Here is a 19,920-nt window from a genome sequence, read left to right on the forward strand (position 1 = left end):
CCTGTTAAGATTGATGCTACAGGTTGGAGATGTAGAAAAAATGTAGAGAAAATACTTCTCGTGATGAAATTGCAAATCAGAAAGGTTTTTACTTCTGAGAAATTTGCTTGGATGAGTGAGTTTTAGTGTTCAAGAGGAATTAATAGTTAAATACTTATAGTTTTATACGGGTTACGATTCGCCATGACATGAAATATGGCAATACCTCTCAATCATTCTGAACTATTACACATTTTATACGAAATATTTGAAAAGTACTATTTAAATTGTAGGTATAAAGTTTTATTCTTACTACAGGCTGCCACTTAAAACGATTAATGAGCGTTTAGCTAGAACGCATACATTTTTTAGGTGCAAGTCGTAATAAAAATCGATTACTTTGAGATAGTGTTGTCCGTATTACCATTCCTGTGTACGGGGAAACGATTTGCACTGGTTTCTATAACCAGTCCTTTTTTGTAAAGACTAGCAACGCTATAAGCAACGCTGCAAACCCAAAACTACACCTTGATTAAGATATTAACCTTTAATACAAAGATTTTCTTACTATTCGAAAGCACCCTTTCAGACTAACCACCCCAAAGCCGGCCACTGTTTGTCGATTAATTTCTTCCACACCGCAATGGACGTACATACTACGTTCGTTTGGACGAAATAGAATCAAACCGGGATGGAAAACTTTTCCACTTTCAGCATCCAAGAATTTCCGTAATTCAATTAGACTTTCAAAGTTTTCACTTTAAAAAAATAAATCCCGCATCACCACCATCGAATCCGGTCCTTTGCGGATCTTTACCATCTGTGTATTCTTTCCATTCTTTTCCTTATAGCTGTCACTTTCTCTTTTTTGGAAACTGTCACACACATTCCGGCGAAAAAGCCATCGGTACAGCCACAGACTGGCCGTGATTATCCGCAACACACCAACCGTGACAGCAAATCGAGCAGAAACTCTTTAACGTGAATGACCTCGAACGATCATTCAACCTTTGCGTTGTCTGGGCGAAAATTGTGCCCCCTTAATGTGAAATCTGAAATCACCCACAAGCCGAAAGTCAAAGATATTGACACGACGAGAGTGAGATTGGGTTTGGTCCATGAACCGTCAACCCACCAGTGTGTTCCGGGTCGAGAGTCTTCTCTCTTCATTTAACGTCACGCTCCGTTTGCTATCAATATTGGAGGCGAATGCTTGTGGACACATTCTGTCATTTGTATGAGTTTTTAATTACTACCACAATCAGAGCGTTTAGTGCGTAGGAATTTGAAGCGTTTCTTTTTTCTATCGATGAAAACTACCAGGCGTCTCCATCGTAAAGCGCATTCAAGTAAATTAGTTTCAATTTTGCTAAAATCTGTGGGTTTAACCTAACTAAATTTATTGTTGCCTTTGAACGTTAACAAAAATCTTCCTAAAAGATGTGTTCTTTATAACTAGATTAAATTTTCCTCACCATTTTTGGCGAACTCAACCACTCTAATGCAATCTATTTAATACAATTTCTCATGCTTCATGCTTACGGTACTTCTAATCCCTTTCACTTGCAGCTCGCACAAGCATTCGCCGAAGATAATTAAAGTTAGATTACAGCTACGGTTGCTCCTTTCGCTCGATTTGAAACAGTAGCAATAACTTCCCTGACAATGGTCGTGGAACATTTTCCCCGAGCAGTGGAGCATACTACAACTAATTCGCAAAGTCATCCGCACAATCCGCACTCTGCCCCAGAAAAACCTTCCCATGGTGTGCTGTTAAACATCCATAATCGCTAGGAAATGAATGCGTTCACACTTCCACTCAGCACGCTCCGGGTGTCTAGTGTACGAAACTTCCGTGTCAAGGATTCCGTGACATTTGTCGCTACCGGAAGGATAATGCATCGTTTCGCGCTAAATGCACCGGGTGTGCAAAGAGCACGCACACACAGGCACACGTGCACACATGTGCTGTTCCATTGAATTGCCATAAATTGCAAACTCATGCAGTTCGGATCGCGTCACACTAAAGCAAGCACCATTTTCCTTGAATGAATGCGTTCAAAAGTCAACAAGTGTGCCAACTGCACTTACGGTCGGATGGTTGGTATACCTATTTAAGCAGTGCAATTTTGTTAAGTGTGGGGCAAACTAAAACTCGTGTCTGTGTTTTAACATAAATCAACTGTGCATTTATTTTGTGATATTGGTGCGATAACCATCATGACCTAAATACACGTTCTAGGTAAACTTTTTAGTATGCCAGTGCAATAGGCGCTTCGCAGTATTAAATGGGAAATAAATTATAAAAGAGAGCAATTATGGAATTTCCATGTTATCGATTGCGTAAAATTAGAAAACCAGAATATTTGTTATAATAAACGCTTCAAAAATATGAATTGAACGAGCGGCGTTATTAAAATAAAGTGCAATTATTTGTGTGCACTCACGTAACAATTGAGAAAACCCCTTCCTTTTACTTCAGTTTTTATTCACTTGCGCACGTTGAACAATTAAAAAAAAATTCCTGCCTAGTCGTATAAATGCTCTTGCGTGCATGTAATGATGATGACCAGCCACGGTCATTGGAACGTTTTCCACTTCGCTGCACTGGAATGCGTCGGAAATGCTCATAACGTTTCGCACATGCATCACCGGTGGTGCATTATCTCACCGCAGCAAACGGTCAAAGCGGAATCGTTCGATCGATTTTCAACGCACTGATCTGTTTCCGACCGGCGAAAATGCACAGCCAGGCACTTTCCAGTAGAGGCAAAGTAATCATAAAAACGCACATGAACATACACATACACGCACATATTTACAAGTGGTCCCCATGTAAGCGGCGCAAAGGTAAAGCTTGTAAAGTGGAAAGAGTGCAAAGCAGCCCAATGGCCACGGGTCTCGAAATGTTCGTACTTGCAGAAAATCCGTGCCATATCGAGTTATCCGGCGACGTTAGATAACTAGCGAAACCGGCGCAAAAAGCGTTACAGTGTGCAGTTTATGCCTTCCCGAGTGTCTCGTTTGCATCTCCCCTCGAGCCGTGCTGAAGTGGACGGGCAAAACTGGACGAGATTATTCGCAGATCAGCAGAAAACCATCCATCTCTGGAGCCGTTTTGCTCGCGCGCTATATTCCCCACGCACACGAAAGACACAAACACAGCCACAACACTTGACTATCGGCCATTATACTGTAGCGCAAACGAACGCATGCTTACTGTCAAAGGTACATGCCGTATGCAAAAAGGCAAAGAACCTCATCCTGTTTTATCGAACGATGCCTACCAAAATGACAATTTTTCCTCCCTTTTGGGAAAACGATAGCAAGGGTTGAGTCGGAAGGGTCCGGAAACGGGACGGATAACGGATGATGTTTCACGCATTTATAAATAAATAACGTACGAGCATAATTTATGCTGCTGTTCCACCTCGGTGATGGCATTTAAGCCTGTTGCACGCACACCTCCAACCGTGTGATAAACGCGAAATAAAAGGATGCAGTTGGCCACTTTTCTCGCTGGCCAATGAAACGGGTTAGTCGATTGCATATTTGAGTTAGTTAAATTGAAATCATTTTAACTGTCCTTGTTCGTGTTGTCTAACTTTGGGCTTTGTTTCCATTTTTGTGTCATGTTCCTTTATTTTTCGTGTATTGTTTATCTGTCACCTATTGTTCGATGAATAATTTATTTTCCTTTTTTATTGTAAAAACAGCTCAAATTTAAAGTGTTTTCGCTTTTCAATGAATCGTGATGATTTGGTGTTTCATTCCATTTCTTATTTGTTCTGCCCATATTTTTGGACTTGCGACACTCGATTATTTGTTAGCTACAGTTATGTAAATTTGGACTAGTTTTGCCGGAAAAAAATTATCTTTGTAATGAATGCTTTAAATAAATGTCTCACAAAAAGTTTTCACAACCCTTGTAAAAAACCTGCCCTTGACTTGAAAAATGACTCAGAATCTAAAGAGCCATTTATTGATGCTTATACAAGTTTCATCTGTAATGATCTTCTTATTCTTGGCTTAGCGAACCTCCAACGTCACGCCTGTCATCGAATGGCTTACGACACCTGTTTGATACCACTTAGCTGTCTTTATTACTGGGGAACGGTTCGAATGGAACTTAAACCCTGTCCTACCGTCTGAAGGATCGGCGCCGCTGTCAGCATTATCATCAAACCGATCATGCAATGATTTCTTATTAAAAACTATTGTCTCAAAATTCTCAAAAACAAAATCAAATTGGGACTTTTTTTATATGAAACGAATGAAAAGAAGTAAATTACACCTGTCATCTTAGCTGGGAGACATTTCCTTCTCCGAGTCGTGAAAGGGCACCATACTCCGACATAAAATATCAAAAGATCTACAAAAAAAATAAAGAAATAAAGTTGAAATATGCATTAGTAATCACTCAAAATAATCGAAATCTTCAATTCTACTTCGCTTCGCAAATTTGAACATTCGGACAATCATATATTTCAAGTTGTCGATTCGCAAAATAATTCACTACTACAAGTCACCCAGTAATTTACAATCAAAATACTATCAATTACCGACCGGCACGGAAATGGATAATCCGTAAAAGCTACAGGAAATTAGTTAACTGTCTGACTGTTTGACCGTGTTATCTACGCTCTCTCGTTTTGCACACCAAGACGTCTTAATCATCGCGATACAGCTGTCAAGATCCTGTCTCTAATGATAAAGCCATCAAAAAGCACACAAATCCACCCGAACCACCCACCCATTTATGACCGTGTGCTAAGTTCCGGCTCCATTTTGACTGTGAGTCTTTGGGTCATTGCTCGCACTTTGGGCAAAAGGATTCGCCTACGACACCGGTCAACACACGTCAACAGACTGTCGCTCATACGGGTAATTAACCTTATTTAATATGTCACCCTACCGAACAGGCAGCTGATACTAACTGTCCATAGATAGCGGTTGCCCAAAAACTACCTGAAGCAATGATGGACTAAGCAACGTGTTATCTTCCCGCCGGAGACCGCCGGAGAGGATTGGGTTAAATAAATTAAAGCCTTCACGTGTGCTAGTGGATCTGCTGTTGTGCATGCTCATCATATTTCGCTATCCATTTAAGGGGTTGCGCTGGCGCGTGGCTTGCATAAATGTGATTGAAAGTCAATTACTTACGTCTCGGTTGAAGTCACGGTTCAAGTGCCGTTGCAGTCAATAAATCGATCGTTGGTTCGGTGTGTTTGTGCGTGCCGTTGACATGCTAAGTCGAGCGTGCAACGAATACCTTCCGAAGGAAGTACACCGTTGTCCGTGAGGTTCTGTTCCGTGCTTCTGGCACATTAAATTGACTTCGATGAAAATTTAATATTGGACAAATTCCAGACTCAATTGCACATTTACGCTTCTTGAGGACCTGTATTTTATGCTGTGAATGCAAATTAATGATGCCAGCTTCTCTCAATGGGACGCTTTGGTTTGCGGATCGATTTACGATGCATGTTTCATAATTTTGAACTCGTTCATTGGTATGGAAATTATTGAGGACGTGTAATGCTTTATAAAAACTAAACTCAAAACTTGAGCTTTTGAAATGTTCTGTAATTTAAAGTGGTACTGATTGTACTACTGTTAAAGTCAAGAGAAAATCCGATCTAAATGTATATTACACCATAAATAATATCAATATTAATCTTTTCATAAATCGTAAAATCTAATTAAAAACTCTTTGGAAAGCCATTATTAACACATCACAAAAAGATACAGTTACAAATTGCATTGCGTGCCACATAAATTCTCTACTCCTTCTTCATAGTGTTACAAAACTATACCAAGCATCCTCTTGATCATTTACTAAGGCACTCGCCGCAAATCTTCCTATTCACCTCGTAACGGCTTTACAACAAGCTCGGCACTGCACCACATGCACATGCATCATAAACCAATCGTCAATTTCTTCCTCTGCAGCACATTACTCACCGATGCCTTTGCCACAGCTGAGACACTCGGTTGCTAGTTTGCTCCCATGCATTCCTTCAATAAATTCCACTTAATTTATTATCCACCAACCGACACTGCTAAGGTATCCACCCAGGTATCCAGTGTCATTGTTTCATGCAAGGATTCAAGGATGGTGGATGTTGGATGTGGATTGGTTGAATGGTGAGGCAAATAAGGAAACCACCAGAATCACAATAAGGCCAAAGGATGTACCGACTACCAGATGTTGACACCGAACCACTGTTGTCGCTGTAAGCAACTACAAGCGACTGGAATGGTGTAAGAACGTCCTAGGTGGATCACTTGCTTACCAATTGTGTTGCATTGGCACTTGGTCTCTTTATTTGTGCAGCATCATTGTTTGACTATCATTTTGGACTGGGTTTCCTGGTGAACAATCAAGCCATTCAAAGCCTCGTCTTCTAGACTCCTTCACTCTATAGACTCTTATAACGAAGGACAGAATTTTTCAAAGGTTAAAATTCACAATGTTTGGGTTTTCAAAATAACGTTGCATACGTTATCAGTCATCAATTAATGTCATCGTATAATTGTTGACAACAAACTGGCAATATTAAAGGTTGCACCCGTTCTACCAATGGTTGGAGATGACAGCAATGCTCAATTTCTTACGGCAGGACGGTTGTTCAAATCCAACCCCAATCCAACCACCGTACCCCCGTAGTGAGGATTGATTACCCAACTATGTGGTCATTCGATGACCAGCGTGGCCCATGCCACGATAGGTCGATAAGTCATGGAGAAGTACGACGAAAACTTTGTAAGCACTTTGTGCTATAGTTTGTTCGTACCAGTTGTTCAATTCGAGCCTTAAGTAACGTCAGTCATTGTGTCACACATCGTGTTTACTAGATATGGCACATCTTCAGCAGGGAAAAGTCTATAGATTGGAAGCTTTAATCTGTACGTCAGAGCATTCGACATAAACTGTGGTTCACAATTAGTGGAAATGATCTCACGTCCGATTTATTTTCTTCCGAACTGGCAGTTACCAGCAGGATTAGTAGTGAAATGAGCCTCCAAAAAGATGCCACCTGTCTAGAAGAGTACCACAAAGATAGCGAAGTCGTTGCGTCATCTACTAGAAGTGCTGGAGAAAATTAAGCAATATGGATTCTGTTGGTTCGGATGTATGCTTACCTGTACGTTCCATCATTTTCGTCCAATCGCGAGTTTCTAGACCAATTTGAAAAGATTTACTCACAAAAATTCTTGGCATAGATAACGAATGCATTGATAAAATAAATAAATTCTCTTTTTGCTACCTATGGCTGATGATCAGGCCAACTGGCCCATGTTTTCGTTATACGATATGAAGCTTTTAATTTAAAATCGCTCGACATCGCTCGGTAATACTCGGAAAAATAAAAATTTACAATGGATAATTTTGGTAAAAACTGCCCAGTTACTCTCCTGGTGCAATTGGTGTTAATGTTTTTCATGCCTCTCATTTACCAAGACATTTGATCTCTTTTCATGAGTTTGAATAGTTTTTCTTTGCATTTTGTTTATGCAGTTTTTATCTAGCCTTTTATTTTTCCCAACTCGCCGTCCAGGGTGTTCAAGCGTGATGTGACCATATCATCATTTACTATACTCCGCTCCTTTTCACTTCACACCGCTCAGTTTTCACCACCCCAATATAGAAAAGGCACGCAAAGCACGTTTTCGTGCTTTTCCGTACAGTTGCAAAGCGTTGTTTTCATTTCCGTTTCGATTTATTTCTTTTGCCCAATGTAGCATTTGTAGTTTTGAGCGATTGTTCCTTACTTCTTCATGCATTTCTTTGTGTCGCTAGAAATGAAACGTGCTTCCTGCACACGTCACCTCACTGTCAGCATAGCACGGCAAAGCTAGAAAAAGCACAAACTAAAGGCAAAGTGTTATTCTTTCGATTTTAGTCAGTCAGTTTTTTTAACCCTGCCACGCCACTCACTACATTCCGGCTTGTGACATCTCATCTCGTCGTTATCATCATCTTTATATTTGGATGATCCTTTGTGATCGCCCGTGCTGCTGCAGCGTAGCGTCTGCTATTGTGCAACCGATTTGTGAAGCATTTTTATGCTCACGAGTGAAAGAAAAGCGACGAAGCAAAAGCACACAGAACGCATGAAAAAAGGGGTAGAACGGTAGAATAAGCAGCACGGAGAACATGCACCAGCTGACAAATATTGCTTATGAATTTCGAAAAACTGAACCCCATGTGGCTCCAGGCTTTATGCTACTGCACTGCTATGTGTTTTATTCTCTTTTGCAATCACGATTATATTCTCCACTGCAAGGTAAAAAGAAATGTTGATCTGTATGCCAGAATACTTCTGCCTGAGAGGCAAACAATAAAAAAACACTGCTCCTTGTCACATAAAACACTCGATGCCAGGGGCATGACTTACCGGACACCTTGGTGTATCATTTGGCAATTTATAAATATTGCTAAGCTCACGTGTCGCCCATTTTTTAAGGCAACATGATAACTGTCCATTATCACACAATTAAATTGCCCAATTTATATGTTAATTTTACACCGCTGTCCGCCTACCTAATGCCGTGCCAAGTAATTCGACACCCGCACATCGATCCTGCTATCCCTCAACGTCCATGTACCATTTATTCTACTGATAATTTTTCCATTTTCACTCAATTTGTGTCATAAAACATCGTCCAAACCCTTCACAAAAAACCCTCAACCCACATATCAAACCAACAGGGAAAAGTTTTCCCATTTTTCAAATCACTTCCTCATCCCGTTGTGACCGATTCCACAGCAGCAGTCCCGCACGCTCTGGAAACCAGAACTTTCATGAACCAGAAACGTGCGAACCTAGGCGGATCCACTCGTGAGCTCCCATTTGCTTTCCACAAAATGATCGGTCGAACAGGTGGACCTGTTCGATGGTGGAAGGGCTTTTCAGCGATTGCGGTGTACTGGATCTGGAAGCCTCCGTTACATTGTACGAAAGGGCCAATAAATTTCATTTGCACTTGATTGATAACCAATTCCAAGAGTTCGAACGCTTCAAAGTGTTGCCCGAAGGAAATACGGTACGCCAGAAAAGGGCTCGTGAATGTAGAACTAACACTCAAATCTTAGGGTCAAAGATGCGCTCACAGGGTTCGAAGAAATTATTGAAAGCTTTCAAGAATGTCACAACATTCAGAATCGGAAAAGTATCAAATATCGTGTTTTTTTGTTTTTTTGTTTTTTGTTTCTAAGAATATTAAAATAATCATTTAAAACGCTTTTCCTATACATTGAATGATGGAGTACAACTGCGAGGACATCAAGCGTTCTCCTGTACCAGATGAAATACTATCAAATTCTCTGGAATCTTGTTTTAACCGCAAAAATGCGTCTGCTTGATTTATGGTTGGCACGACGTTGCCATCGTAATCAAGCTCTCCACTATGAAGAAGCAGTTCCAAGACATCATTTCCCGCAAAGACATAGGCACCCGCAAAAACATAGGCGATAGGGGGCAATGCATTTACTTCCATTGCTCTCAGGCTACTAGCGTTCTAATCCCTCCACTTTGGAACTACGGCGGGAAACCTGTTTGGGAGATACTTACGATGTCCATCAATGCCTTCCAACCACAAAACGTACAAACGCCACCGGTGAGCGGTTCATTAAGTTCATTTATCACGAATAATTTAATTGAGTATTACCGGCCATGTATGAGCTGCTAATTTGACGTACCTCCCCCTTGTGTCCATTGTCAGGCAGGACGGTCTGAAACGACGAAGGCAGGAAGTTATTGACGTTTTGTGCCACGGCCGGATATTAAGGCCCCGACTAATTGGGACAAATAGCGTCGCAGTTGTTGTCCATTTTGAAGTACAAGTCTTATGATATATCACGCTACACTCGGCGTTTCTAGGGGAATCTTTCTCGGAGTTCCGGTGTACCGGTGCAATTGAATCGCTCTACAATCTTGTCCCTCAAGCTGACAGCTACAGATGAAACGCTTGTTCCTTTACCAGGAAAAGAAAATTGTGGCGCTTTTCGCAAACTGCACAGCAACACTAGTAGGAAAATTGAAACGATTCCCGCAAACCATGACACCATGGAAGAAAGAAAACCGTCACTCAATGTTTTTTCTCGGCTTTCTATTCCAGGAATGGTACGCACTGGTGATGGCCCTGCTGTCCGGGTTTCTTCTACTGAGCACCTCTACACTGGTCGCCATCACCGTCCTAGTGACGACGGAGCTACACGGCCCGAGTCGCAAACTGATTGCCGCCACCAACCTGGCCACCGGTATCTCGGGCAGCATCGGGCTGAGCTGGTTTCTACCCATACTCTGTGCCACCTCGACACCGCTCGTGTACAACGTGATGGTCGAATCACCGGCCCACTGGTGGCATGCGTCCGATTCCTTCGGTTTTGTGCTGTTCGTCGTCATCGAGGCACTGTTTGTGGTGCTGTTCGTGTTGCTCTTCATCACCCTCATCAAGCGGCTGCTCTATCTCGCCCGGAAGCACGACAAACACAACACTTCCATCCTGCGCAGGTAAGTAAAGCTCGAGCTAGATACTAGCAAACGGCACCCATACCCGACCGTAATGGCGTTGTTGCTGCGTTAGGCTGGTGTTTGTTCGAGTTTTTCTGCTCTTCTGCCGTCTCTTTCTCTCTGTCTTGATTACTATAACAACCCGGCGCACCTCAATGCACGTCTTGAAATTCGATACATCGTACAACTCGTTGTTGCATTTAGTATCCTTCAGATCGATGCTTTTTGCTTTCCACAGCAAAGCTCTTGAAAGACCGCAAAAAAACCTACTCCCTAGATGCTTCAAAACGTAAGCTTATCATTCGTCCACTCGTTCGTTCGTTTCGTGCCACGTTTTGCAGTGCGCTGTACACTGTTTCATCGGGGATGTAAAGAAGCACTTTTTTTAGCCGTTTTGTGTTTTACTCCTCATCATTTCTGTTCTCAAAACAAGTTGGAAAAACATTTCCTTTCATCCGCCGATGCTTCGCGTACTTGTTTCGAAAGCAGTAAAATCATTACGCCATCTTTAGAGAAAGCAAGGCTCAGTGGAAAGGCTTTTTCTATTTGTTTCCGGTGCCGATTGAATGATTTGAATCGAACTCATTCCATTAATGTAACATTTTCATACCGGTGAAAATGCGTCACGGGTCGAGAGCAAAATGTCTCGGTTAAAGGGCATCCACTTAGCTAAATCAGATTTTAGCTGTCTGTTTTTAGCTTGAAAACTGACCTGATTTTATAGTAAAAGTTTTGACGCATGCAAGTTTTGTTTTTGTTTTAAATTTTCGTTTTTTATGTTTACGGTTTGAATACCAAAACAATATTTTCCAAAAAAACAAACAAATATTTTGAAAAAACGCGTCATAAGTAGTTTTTTTTTATCTAACTTATCAATTTTGAATAATAATTGGCTTGAGGAACAGTATGATTTGCAACTTGCATAACTCAGGCAAATTCGTTTTGGTGAAATCGTCGTTGGGGTTATTACTTGGTTTGAAATTCTGTCACAGAATTCCAAACTTTGCGTGTGAGCGCAACATAAGAATAATTCTTCTTCTGAATTCATTTTTCAAGTTGAATTCATTTTTATTTTATTTATTTATGTATAATAAATTATGACGATCCCGTGCCGTATTGTCAACACCGCTTGTGTTGAATAAATTTAAAAATCATATTGATAAAGCATTTGTTCCTTATTCTTTGCCTTATCCCGGGCATACTCGGTTATAGTTATGGTGAATTCATTTTTACATACCAAGAAAAAACTGTTTTATCCATTAGACAAAAAATGCTGTTCGTAATATTTACTCCTAACATTAGGCAGCGTATTAAGTCCTTAAGAGAGTACCAGTTCTTGCTTCATTGGTTCCTCAAAACATCCTTAAAATGTCAGTTAAGCAAAGTCCCTAAATGTATGCACATTTCATTACAGTTCGGAAAACTACTCAAAGTTATTTATACCGTCATTTTTTAACCTTTCACTCATTTTATTAAATCCTAGGCTTCTTCAAAAAACCAAAGTGTTCCAATTTAATCTCCAGACTCATTTGTGTATTCTCATGAGGCCAACGTTCAGCTCTCACGCCCGTTTAGCCTTTAAAGATCGTGAATATCACATCGATAGCATTCCTATGCAAATAACATTCATCGATGCCAGAGGCCTCCATGGGACACGTTTAACTCTTTAAGCAGATAATAACCGTCCATTGGGACGCAAAGGCCTGACAACCGATCCGGGTAGGGATTTTTTCCCATTTGCTCGCACGTCTGCAAACACTTTCGCTCTAGGTCAACAAAGGACAATCGAAGAACATCATCCCGGTACGGAATATTATCCCAGTCCTTCTGCTTTATGCGTCTGAGACAAAGTTTGCGTTGGAACTTTGCTAGAGTGTATGGGTGTGTGTGTGTGTCCTTTTTCATCCATCTCCGTACCCGATTCAACCTACCCTTAGGCAGTCAGTTCGATGGAATATATTAAATTTGTTTTCCATATGGCCTACGATGGATTTCGCCCGTTGACCAGCGGATGAGCTCATACGCGGGTCCTAGCACCCACCTAGGCACAACTCCGAACCGGGAAAGGAACCGGAAAAGTGTTAGCCCTGAGGTCAACTGACGGGTGAAGTAAAAGATGACACGAACAGGAAACCTTTCCGATAATCTGATTACAAGAAAAATCGAACGCTCCAACGAGAAAGGATGCGCAACGACGATGGAAGATGAAATCATTCTATCAGACCGTTTCGCCTTTGCAACCCCAAAAACCCTGGTGGTCGCGGATGTAGATATGTGTATGGCGTGTCAGTGTGATAAGCTTCGATGGGTTCGCCCGTTCGTTCCGCTGTGGCATGCTACTACCATCCCCAAGGGCCTGACTTGTTGAGCTTGCTGCAGACCAGATCCGAACCGTAAGAATATACACCTTATGGGAAGATTTTTCTTTTACCCTGAGAACTTTTTCGAACATCGAACCGTCCGGTGTTCGGTGGTGGATCTGCTAGAATGATTATATCGATATCACACACACACACGCATACACATCAGAACTAGGCAGATCTTCGAGCCGTTTCGATTCTGGCACCGGGGACCCGGTTCAAGGATATTTTCTCTCCTACGCACAAGAATCTATTTATTTATGAACCTCAAAACCGAAACCGACTTGCTTGCTGTCTTTTGCGTCTTTGCTTTCCATCACGCGCGGTCTTGCTAGCGGGTAAGGCAAGTGAAGCAAATAACCAACACGGTTGCCTTTGGTGAACCGAAGAAACAATAAGCAAACGGATTTCCCTGGAATCGTGCAACCAGGCCTTCGCACGTGTATGTTTTCACCCAGACCCTACCACAGATCAACCAAATAAAACAAAAATAGCTTTTAACCATCTCGTTCGTCCCATTTCCCTGAACGCTTCTCTCCCGATCGTCATTATCCACATTCGAGTAAACTGCTTTTAGCAAAGAAACAAGCCCTAACGTACGCATACACACACTCACGCTCTGCTCCAAGATTCCAAGAAGAAAATCTAAGTAGCGGACAACATAATAAAAAAAAGGAAAATCCAGACCCAACGCTCTGCTGCTCTGCACTGTGTTCACAATGCAAGTCGAAGGAGAAAATTGAATAAACGTCGTTATTTATTGTAGGTTCTGTTCCAGGAGTGGCGTGGTAAACTCGTATCATCATGTACCCATTTTGTGCCATGACTGCTCGGCACGGTATTTCATTGCTGCAATAACCATTCGAGCGTTATCGAAAACTCGCCTAATGGTTGTAGTTGGAATAATGATAATGGATAATAATAGCAATCTATGCTGTATGCTAATATTTTATTATTTAATCAATCTGAGGTTTGCGTCGGGGTTTGGTTTGTTTTTTTGTTTTCGAATACTTTTTTCGGGTCCGGGGTGAGTTTTCAAACTAATATCTTGAAAGCTGAAAGTAGAAAGTTTTTAAATATATGAAGCACATTTATCTATTTTCGTTTTAATCAAAGAATGAGTATTATAAATTAAGTAGATAAGTACTATTCATCATCATTCAAGCCAGTTTCTCGCCCTCAACAACCAAACAATGAGATAAAAATTCGTGAAGGTTATAAAAACGCTTATATATTAAATAGAGTAAAATGAATACAGTAATCGTTGTTGTCTTTATTATGAATCGATTGTTGAATTTGATGATCGATTCATCGAGGATGTCTTGCATCGTATATATATTAGATCTTGTTTTATCCGGATTCTGTTGCATTTTTTTCCTAACGAAGAAGTAACGAAAATGTTTACAAAGCTGTGAAGCAACTGATGTAAGCAAATTGCATAGCTTTAGGCGTTTATGAAATACTATTTTTGTAGCGGCTTATTCTTCTTAGCTAAACAACCTTCCATTGATACACCAATTGTGCAATTGCAAGTGCAATTAGTACCTTCACCCCTGGTCGGTGAGGCATCCCTCAGCCCGGAGCCCCTTTCGAGGTGGGGGCCCCATGCGGCCGCGCAGTCCACTTGCAGAAAGGTCCGCCTTTGGCCTTTACCCCTCAGTATTATTGCATTTCGTCTATGCAATAATAATTAACTCATCTCCTGCACCAAAAAGGTGCTATTGAAACAATGATGCCATTGAAGGGCGGAGAAAACGAAAGAAAAATCATCCAATCATAAAGAAAGAAATCCCACACTTTTACTCATACTGACCGACTACGATTCCAAACATTCTCTCGGTTTCAAACGGTTGCGACGGTTCCGGACGGTTCCAAACGGTTCCGGACAGTTTCAATGATTCCGATGGCACCGACAATTGCATTTCTTCGGAATCGGAACTGAAATTACAAGTATCACCTCCGTTTCCTTTAGGCGCCTAATTCCTCTTCATGTACAATTTAACTAAGAAAGATCCTTTAGAACTTAAGTAAGATTCTTTAGAACTGCTCTTTGGACAATTCTTCCATATTATTTGTGTTTGTTTATTATTTTTGTCAAACATTCAATCTGTGTTTTCTTATTATAGCGCCTCTGCTAGTTTTAAAGAGTTTCATTTGATTAGCATTAAATTTTAGCAAGATAACAATCTTTATTTTTATGTGATAAATACATGTATGTGATGTATGTAAAATAAAGAAATAGACGAACCAACGAATAACAATGTCGAAATTTGTTCTTTTTACTAAAGAGGTATTTTGTATCTAAAAGTACTATCCGCCTCTCTCTTACATGTCCAGAGTAACTTGACTTTTACTGATTTGCCCAGGGTTTTATATAAAAATAATTGAGGGAATTGTAAATATCTTCCCTACCTTAATTGCTCATTTGTCATCTAAACCTTTATCAATATGACAGGTTAATTTTATTTCAAATTCCCTTCTACCATGAGTCACTTTGCTACGTACATCCTCCGAAACATACAAGCAATTAATTGAAAAGCATTACCTTCCATTACTCGATCAAACATCGATTCGCCGAAATAAGAATCCTTCACATTCCCGTTCCCATTCATTTGCACTAGCTCATTCTAAACGCTCCCAAAAACCTTTCCAACCAATTGAACAACAAATCACCGTGAAGACTGGTCTGATTTGGTGAACCAATTTCGAGTGGCACTAGTGAAACCATTCCATATTGCTAACAACTTCAAACCAACACATATAAGAATATCTCAAAGCGTTACAGCAATCGTACTGGGGCAGAAAATAAAGTTTAATTTGTTGCTGGTTTTGTTTCTTTTCTAGACCGGGTGCCAAAACAGAAGTGATGCTGGTGTACTGACTGGACCTGCTATTGCTACTTACACCCACTGTTGGGATAGACATCATCAAAAGCGTATTCTTTCTTTTTCCCTTTTTGTACCGGAAAATATTTTCCTTCCCTCATTCCAAGACAAACTGGGACACAGGCCACTGGGAGGACGTGTCATTTTCTACTGACCGGTGTTTTGCTTCAACAACTTTCTTCGCCCAGTTCGTTGAACTTCAAGCCCTTGGAAGACGTTCTTTCGTGAGCCACTGTTTGGACACCAGTATCTGGCAAAGAATAGGACAAGAATTTTCTGCCATTTTTACGCCATATATTCGAGCCAAGGCGTATAGTTTCTCGAGAGGAAAAAAAACAGAAACAAAAAAAAAGTACGATCAAAACTTTTGGCAAGATCCAAACGAAGATCTTAAGACTTGGAGCGAGACAAATCCTGCAAGTTTCCTACCAGTTCTGACCGTCGAGAAAGCTTCACTGGCGTACGTTTAGTATTGCGATGGTACGCTCAATATCTTCGAAAGGAATGTCGCTACCGAAGCCCAGTTCCCCGCCAGAAGCGCATTGTTATTCGACACTGCAATTCTTTGGCATTTATGTTATTCCGCTTCTTTCGCTTCGTTACCTTCGTTAGTGTGATTGCAATCGCTCGGCACACTTGAGACGAGACTTTTATGCCCAAGAAAGGCACACTCTCGGGTGCATTGCCGATCGTACTTTTGCATACAGTGGCCGCTTTTGCCTTCCTAAAGAAGAAAACATACCATTCGGGACGGTTCAGGACGTTGTCTGGTGACCAGACGATACTGAACCCCATTAAAATCCGCTCCACACTACTGTATAAACGGACGGATAAAGGACAATCGCTCACATACATGGCGCATGCATATACGCCAGGCGAGCTAGCCAGCCAGCCAGCCAACACAAAGCCAAATAAATCCTTTCCTTATCCGGTCATCCGGTTCAACAGCAGATTGGCAAACTTTCAACCAGTTGGTGTGTAAGACTTTCGGCCAATGCTCAATACCTCCCTTTCCGGGTTGAAGCTTCTTAACGAGCCTTCAGACCGTAGGCTGGTAGAATGGGTTCGAAGTTTTCTTAGCAACATCCTCTAGCATCACCCAGTTGTTCCAACCTGATTCCAAGAAATGGGACCCTAGGAAAAACTCCTTACCCACCCCCCCCCCCCCCTCCTTCCCCATGCACCGGTCCGATGTCCTTAGCACATGATTTTAATACCCATTCCCCGGAAGGCATACAAGCATTACCCAAGCTCAGCTGCTGCTCAAAAGAGCACCACCGTTGCTTACGTGTCCAATGGCACGGCCCGATCGGCTGGCAAGGATTATGGAACCGACGGCTTTGTACCACCGTCCCACGATGACCTCTAGGCACAACCGCAACCTTTTCCAACAATGTTCGGATGTAAACGATTTCTTTCAATCATGCAGATAAAGCGAGATTTACGACAGCAAAGCCGACGGAAGCTCGGTGAATGAGATTTTGCCAAATCGCCTCCCAAATTGTCCTCTTCCGTGTGAAGTGGGTGACTTTGGGCAAGTACAACAAAAAAACGGAGTGTGGAGTAGACAACGTTCGACGTTCGAAGCTCGTTAGGCTTAACAAACCTTTGAGCAGGGAGAAGGTTAGTCCCAAGAAAATGCTCCGCGATTGATTTTAATGATCATGATTTGTTGACGCTTGCAAATGACACTGGATTGATTGTGGTGCTTGTTGGGAAAGGATTAATCATCGCAAAATTTGTTCGTCTGTTCGGGACAACATTTGCGTTAATTTATATTTCTAAATGTGAGCAAATTTCAGTGCTACACATTAATGACAGGCAATCAATTTGCCTTTTAATTTAAATCCTTTTAATCAAACGATATGTCTCCTCAGATGCTTAGATGATTATTTAAAAAAAAGGTCAAATTAGCAATCAGTAATGGCACAATATATTAAAAAAAAAAACTTGTCGTCGTAAAACGTAATTTTCTATTCAAAAACATTCTTCTCTAAGCCATTCCCGGTTAAACCTGCTACCTTCAATGCTTAATAAAAACAAAACAAACGCTCCCGAGTATCGGTGAAATCAATCCTTAAGTTGTACAATCTATTAGTCCGAGTTACGGTGCAATCATCTAATTCAATTTACAAAACTGCCATTTGAAAACAAAACCCACTGAACCGCACAGTCAAACGATTACGGTCTATGGCTAACACCGGAAATGGCTAAGGATAGTAAACTGGACAAACCCGGCTATCCACCTCAGCACGCTTGGGAAAGGATCTAGCCATCAGACCGGGACCTGAGCACAAAATAATCAAACCAAACTGACCTTCCTGTGGTATTCAACTATCAAATGAACAAACGGTAACTGACCTGAACCGCAGCCTACCCACCCTTACTGTGCATCTGTGTGTGTCACACCGGCCGCTGGTGACGGTTGAGTATTCCGATTGGTCTTCAAATAAACCTGGGTAAAAGTCTAACCTTGCAAGTTAGTCGTTTGTGAAATCCCCCTGGACGATGATGCATCGTTTAGTGCTGGCTTCCCGAACTGTCCAATTCTTTTTTGTACGTTCTGTTTTTCTTCACGTTTCCATATATCTTGACCTAAAGAGAAATCCAAATAGCAGAAAGAAGAAGGTACATCGTTTTTTTTTCTCCCTTATTCAAAGAATCTACCGTCCTCACGTACACATGTTCCGTCTTATTGAATTGCGAAGGATGTCGGAACTGGGAAAGTAGAAGAAAAGCAATCGGATGTAAAATATCCGCCCACCAAGACAATAATAATCATGATGTACTAGCCGATGTACCATGATACTATCCTCTTAACGCCGTAAACTCTGCAATCCCGTACGGGCCTTGGAAGCGGGACCGGGAAAAGAATTCCGGCTAAAGCATCAGTTTGGCAGTTTGGCTACGATAATCGAAAAATATTCGCCCCATCGGAGTGTGGTAGTATATGTGCGTGTGACTGTAGGGCAGCACAATTCGACGTATTTCTATATCGTATAAGCACAAACATGTTGGGCGGAAATTTTTCCTTTTTGAAGTCAGCTATACTGAGAATACCAATATTACTAGACAACATATAGATTTTCCAATATTAAATCCAAACCGATTCTAGTAATATCGACTTCAAAAAGCCATCCCATGTCCAATTGACCATTCAAACCATATATTTCAATCCAGTTTTTTAGTCTTCATCCGGCGTTCAATGGTAAGATTTAAATTCTGCCACTAGATCATCCTTCTTAAAACTATATTCATTCCCCCCCACAAGCTTATACTTTGAAAAGTTGTCCGTTTGTCAACAGAAATGGCCAGCTAGGCATGCCTGGCTGTCGGAAATAAGGTTGCAACGGGTGGATTTTTACCTTATTTTGTGTGTCCTGGGGGCATGGGGTGCTTCTAAAGCACACAAATCCCCAAAGATGAAAGTGAACCGTTTCCCATAACCTGGAAGTAAACGTCCGTTCCATCGGTGAACGATATTGATTGTGAAACTTGTGCCAAACTTTCCAGACAATATAAGACAGATTTCAAAGGGCGGGCGGGATGATTTCCGTTGTTGGTTTCAGTGCACACGACATGTGCACATACATTGTTTGCAAAGTAGATGTGTTCGTGTGTGTCTTGATGTTTTGTTGTCGCTTGAAAAAGTGGTCTGGATACATTTTCCCTTTAATAGCGATTCGTATCTTGAATTTCCCTTGAAAAAAAAAACAAACAAATTTGTGATTCTTGGCCGATTCCAGTTTGTTTAATTTGTCGTTTCAATCGCTAAAAAAACAGTTTTAAAATTACTATTACTGTTTACTTAACGAACACCGAATTGCTCACTTTTAGGCGCAGCAAAAAATGTGAACGAGATTAGATTTATTCTACACTGAAATTTATGCGAAATTCATATTTGTATTCTCCTGAAGTTCGTTTAGTAAATCGTTTAAAGTTTTAGTAATACATATTTCAATTGATTTTATGTAAAACTTCCTTCTAAGTACAATAAGACCTTCTGAAAGCAAATCAATAAACACACAAGCAATAACTTTGATTAAAATTCAAACCTCCCAATCACCCAGTTCCTCTTCAATTTTCCAGACCCCATTAGCCACTTGGGAGCTTTGAAGTTCATCTCTTACATCCTCTAAGATCGATTCAATTGTTTTTTTTTACTTCCTATTTTTC

At 41.1% G+C, this 19,920-nt stretch overlaps 2 protein-coding genes across 2 annotated transcripts in view; one reads left to right on the top strand and one right to left on the bottom strand.

Moving 5' to 3' along the window:
- The window catches only part of LOC126564828 (protein pygopus), a 341,232-nt gene that overhangs the window by 233,674 nt on the left and 87,638 nt on the right, over nt 1–19,920 (bottom strand). The window lies entirely within an intron of this gene.
- The window catches only part of LOC126565780 (uncharacterized), a 136,743-nt gene that overhangs the window by 106,041 nt on the left and 10,782 nt on the right, over nt 1–19,920 (top strand). Inside the window, exon 19 of the mRNA XM_050222988.1 lies at nt 10,105–10,499. Coding sequence (XP_050078945.1) covers nt 10,105–10,499 — 395 coding nt within the window. The remainder of the gene's footprint in view (nt 1–10,104; nt 10,500–19,920) is intronic.

This window comes from Anopheles maculipalpis, chromosome 3RL (genome assembly GCF_943734695.1).
Source record: "Anopheles maculipalpis chromosome 3RL, idAnoMacuDA_375_x, whole genome shotgun sequence".
NCBI lineage: Eukaryota > Metazoa > Arthropoda > Insecta > Diptera > Culicidae > Anopheles > Anopheles maculipalpis.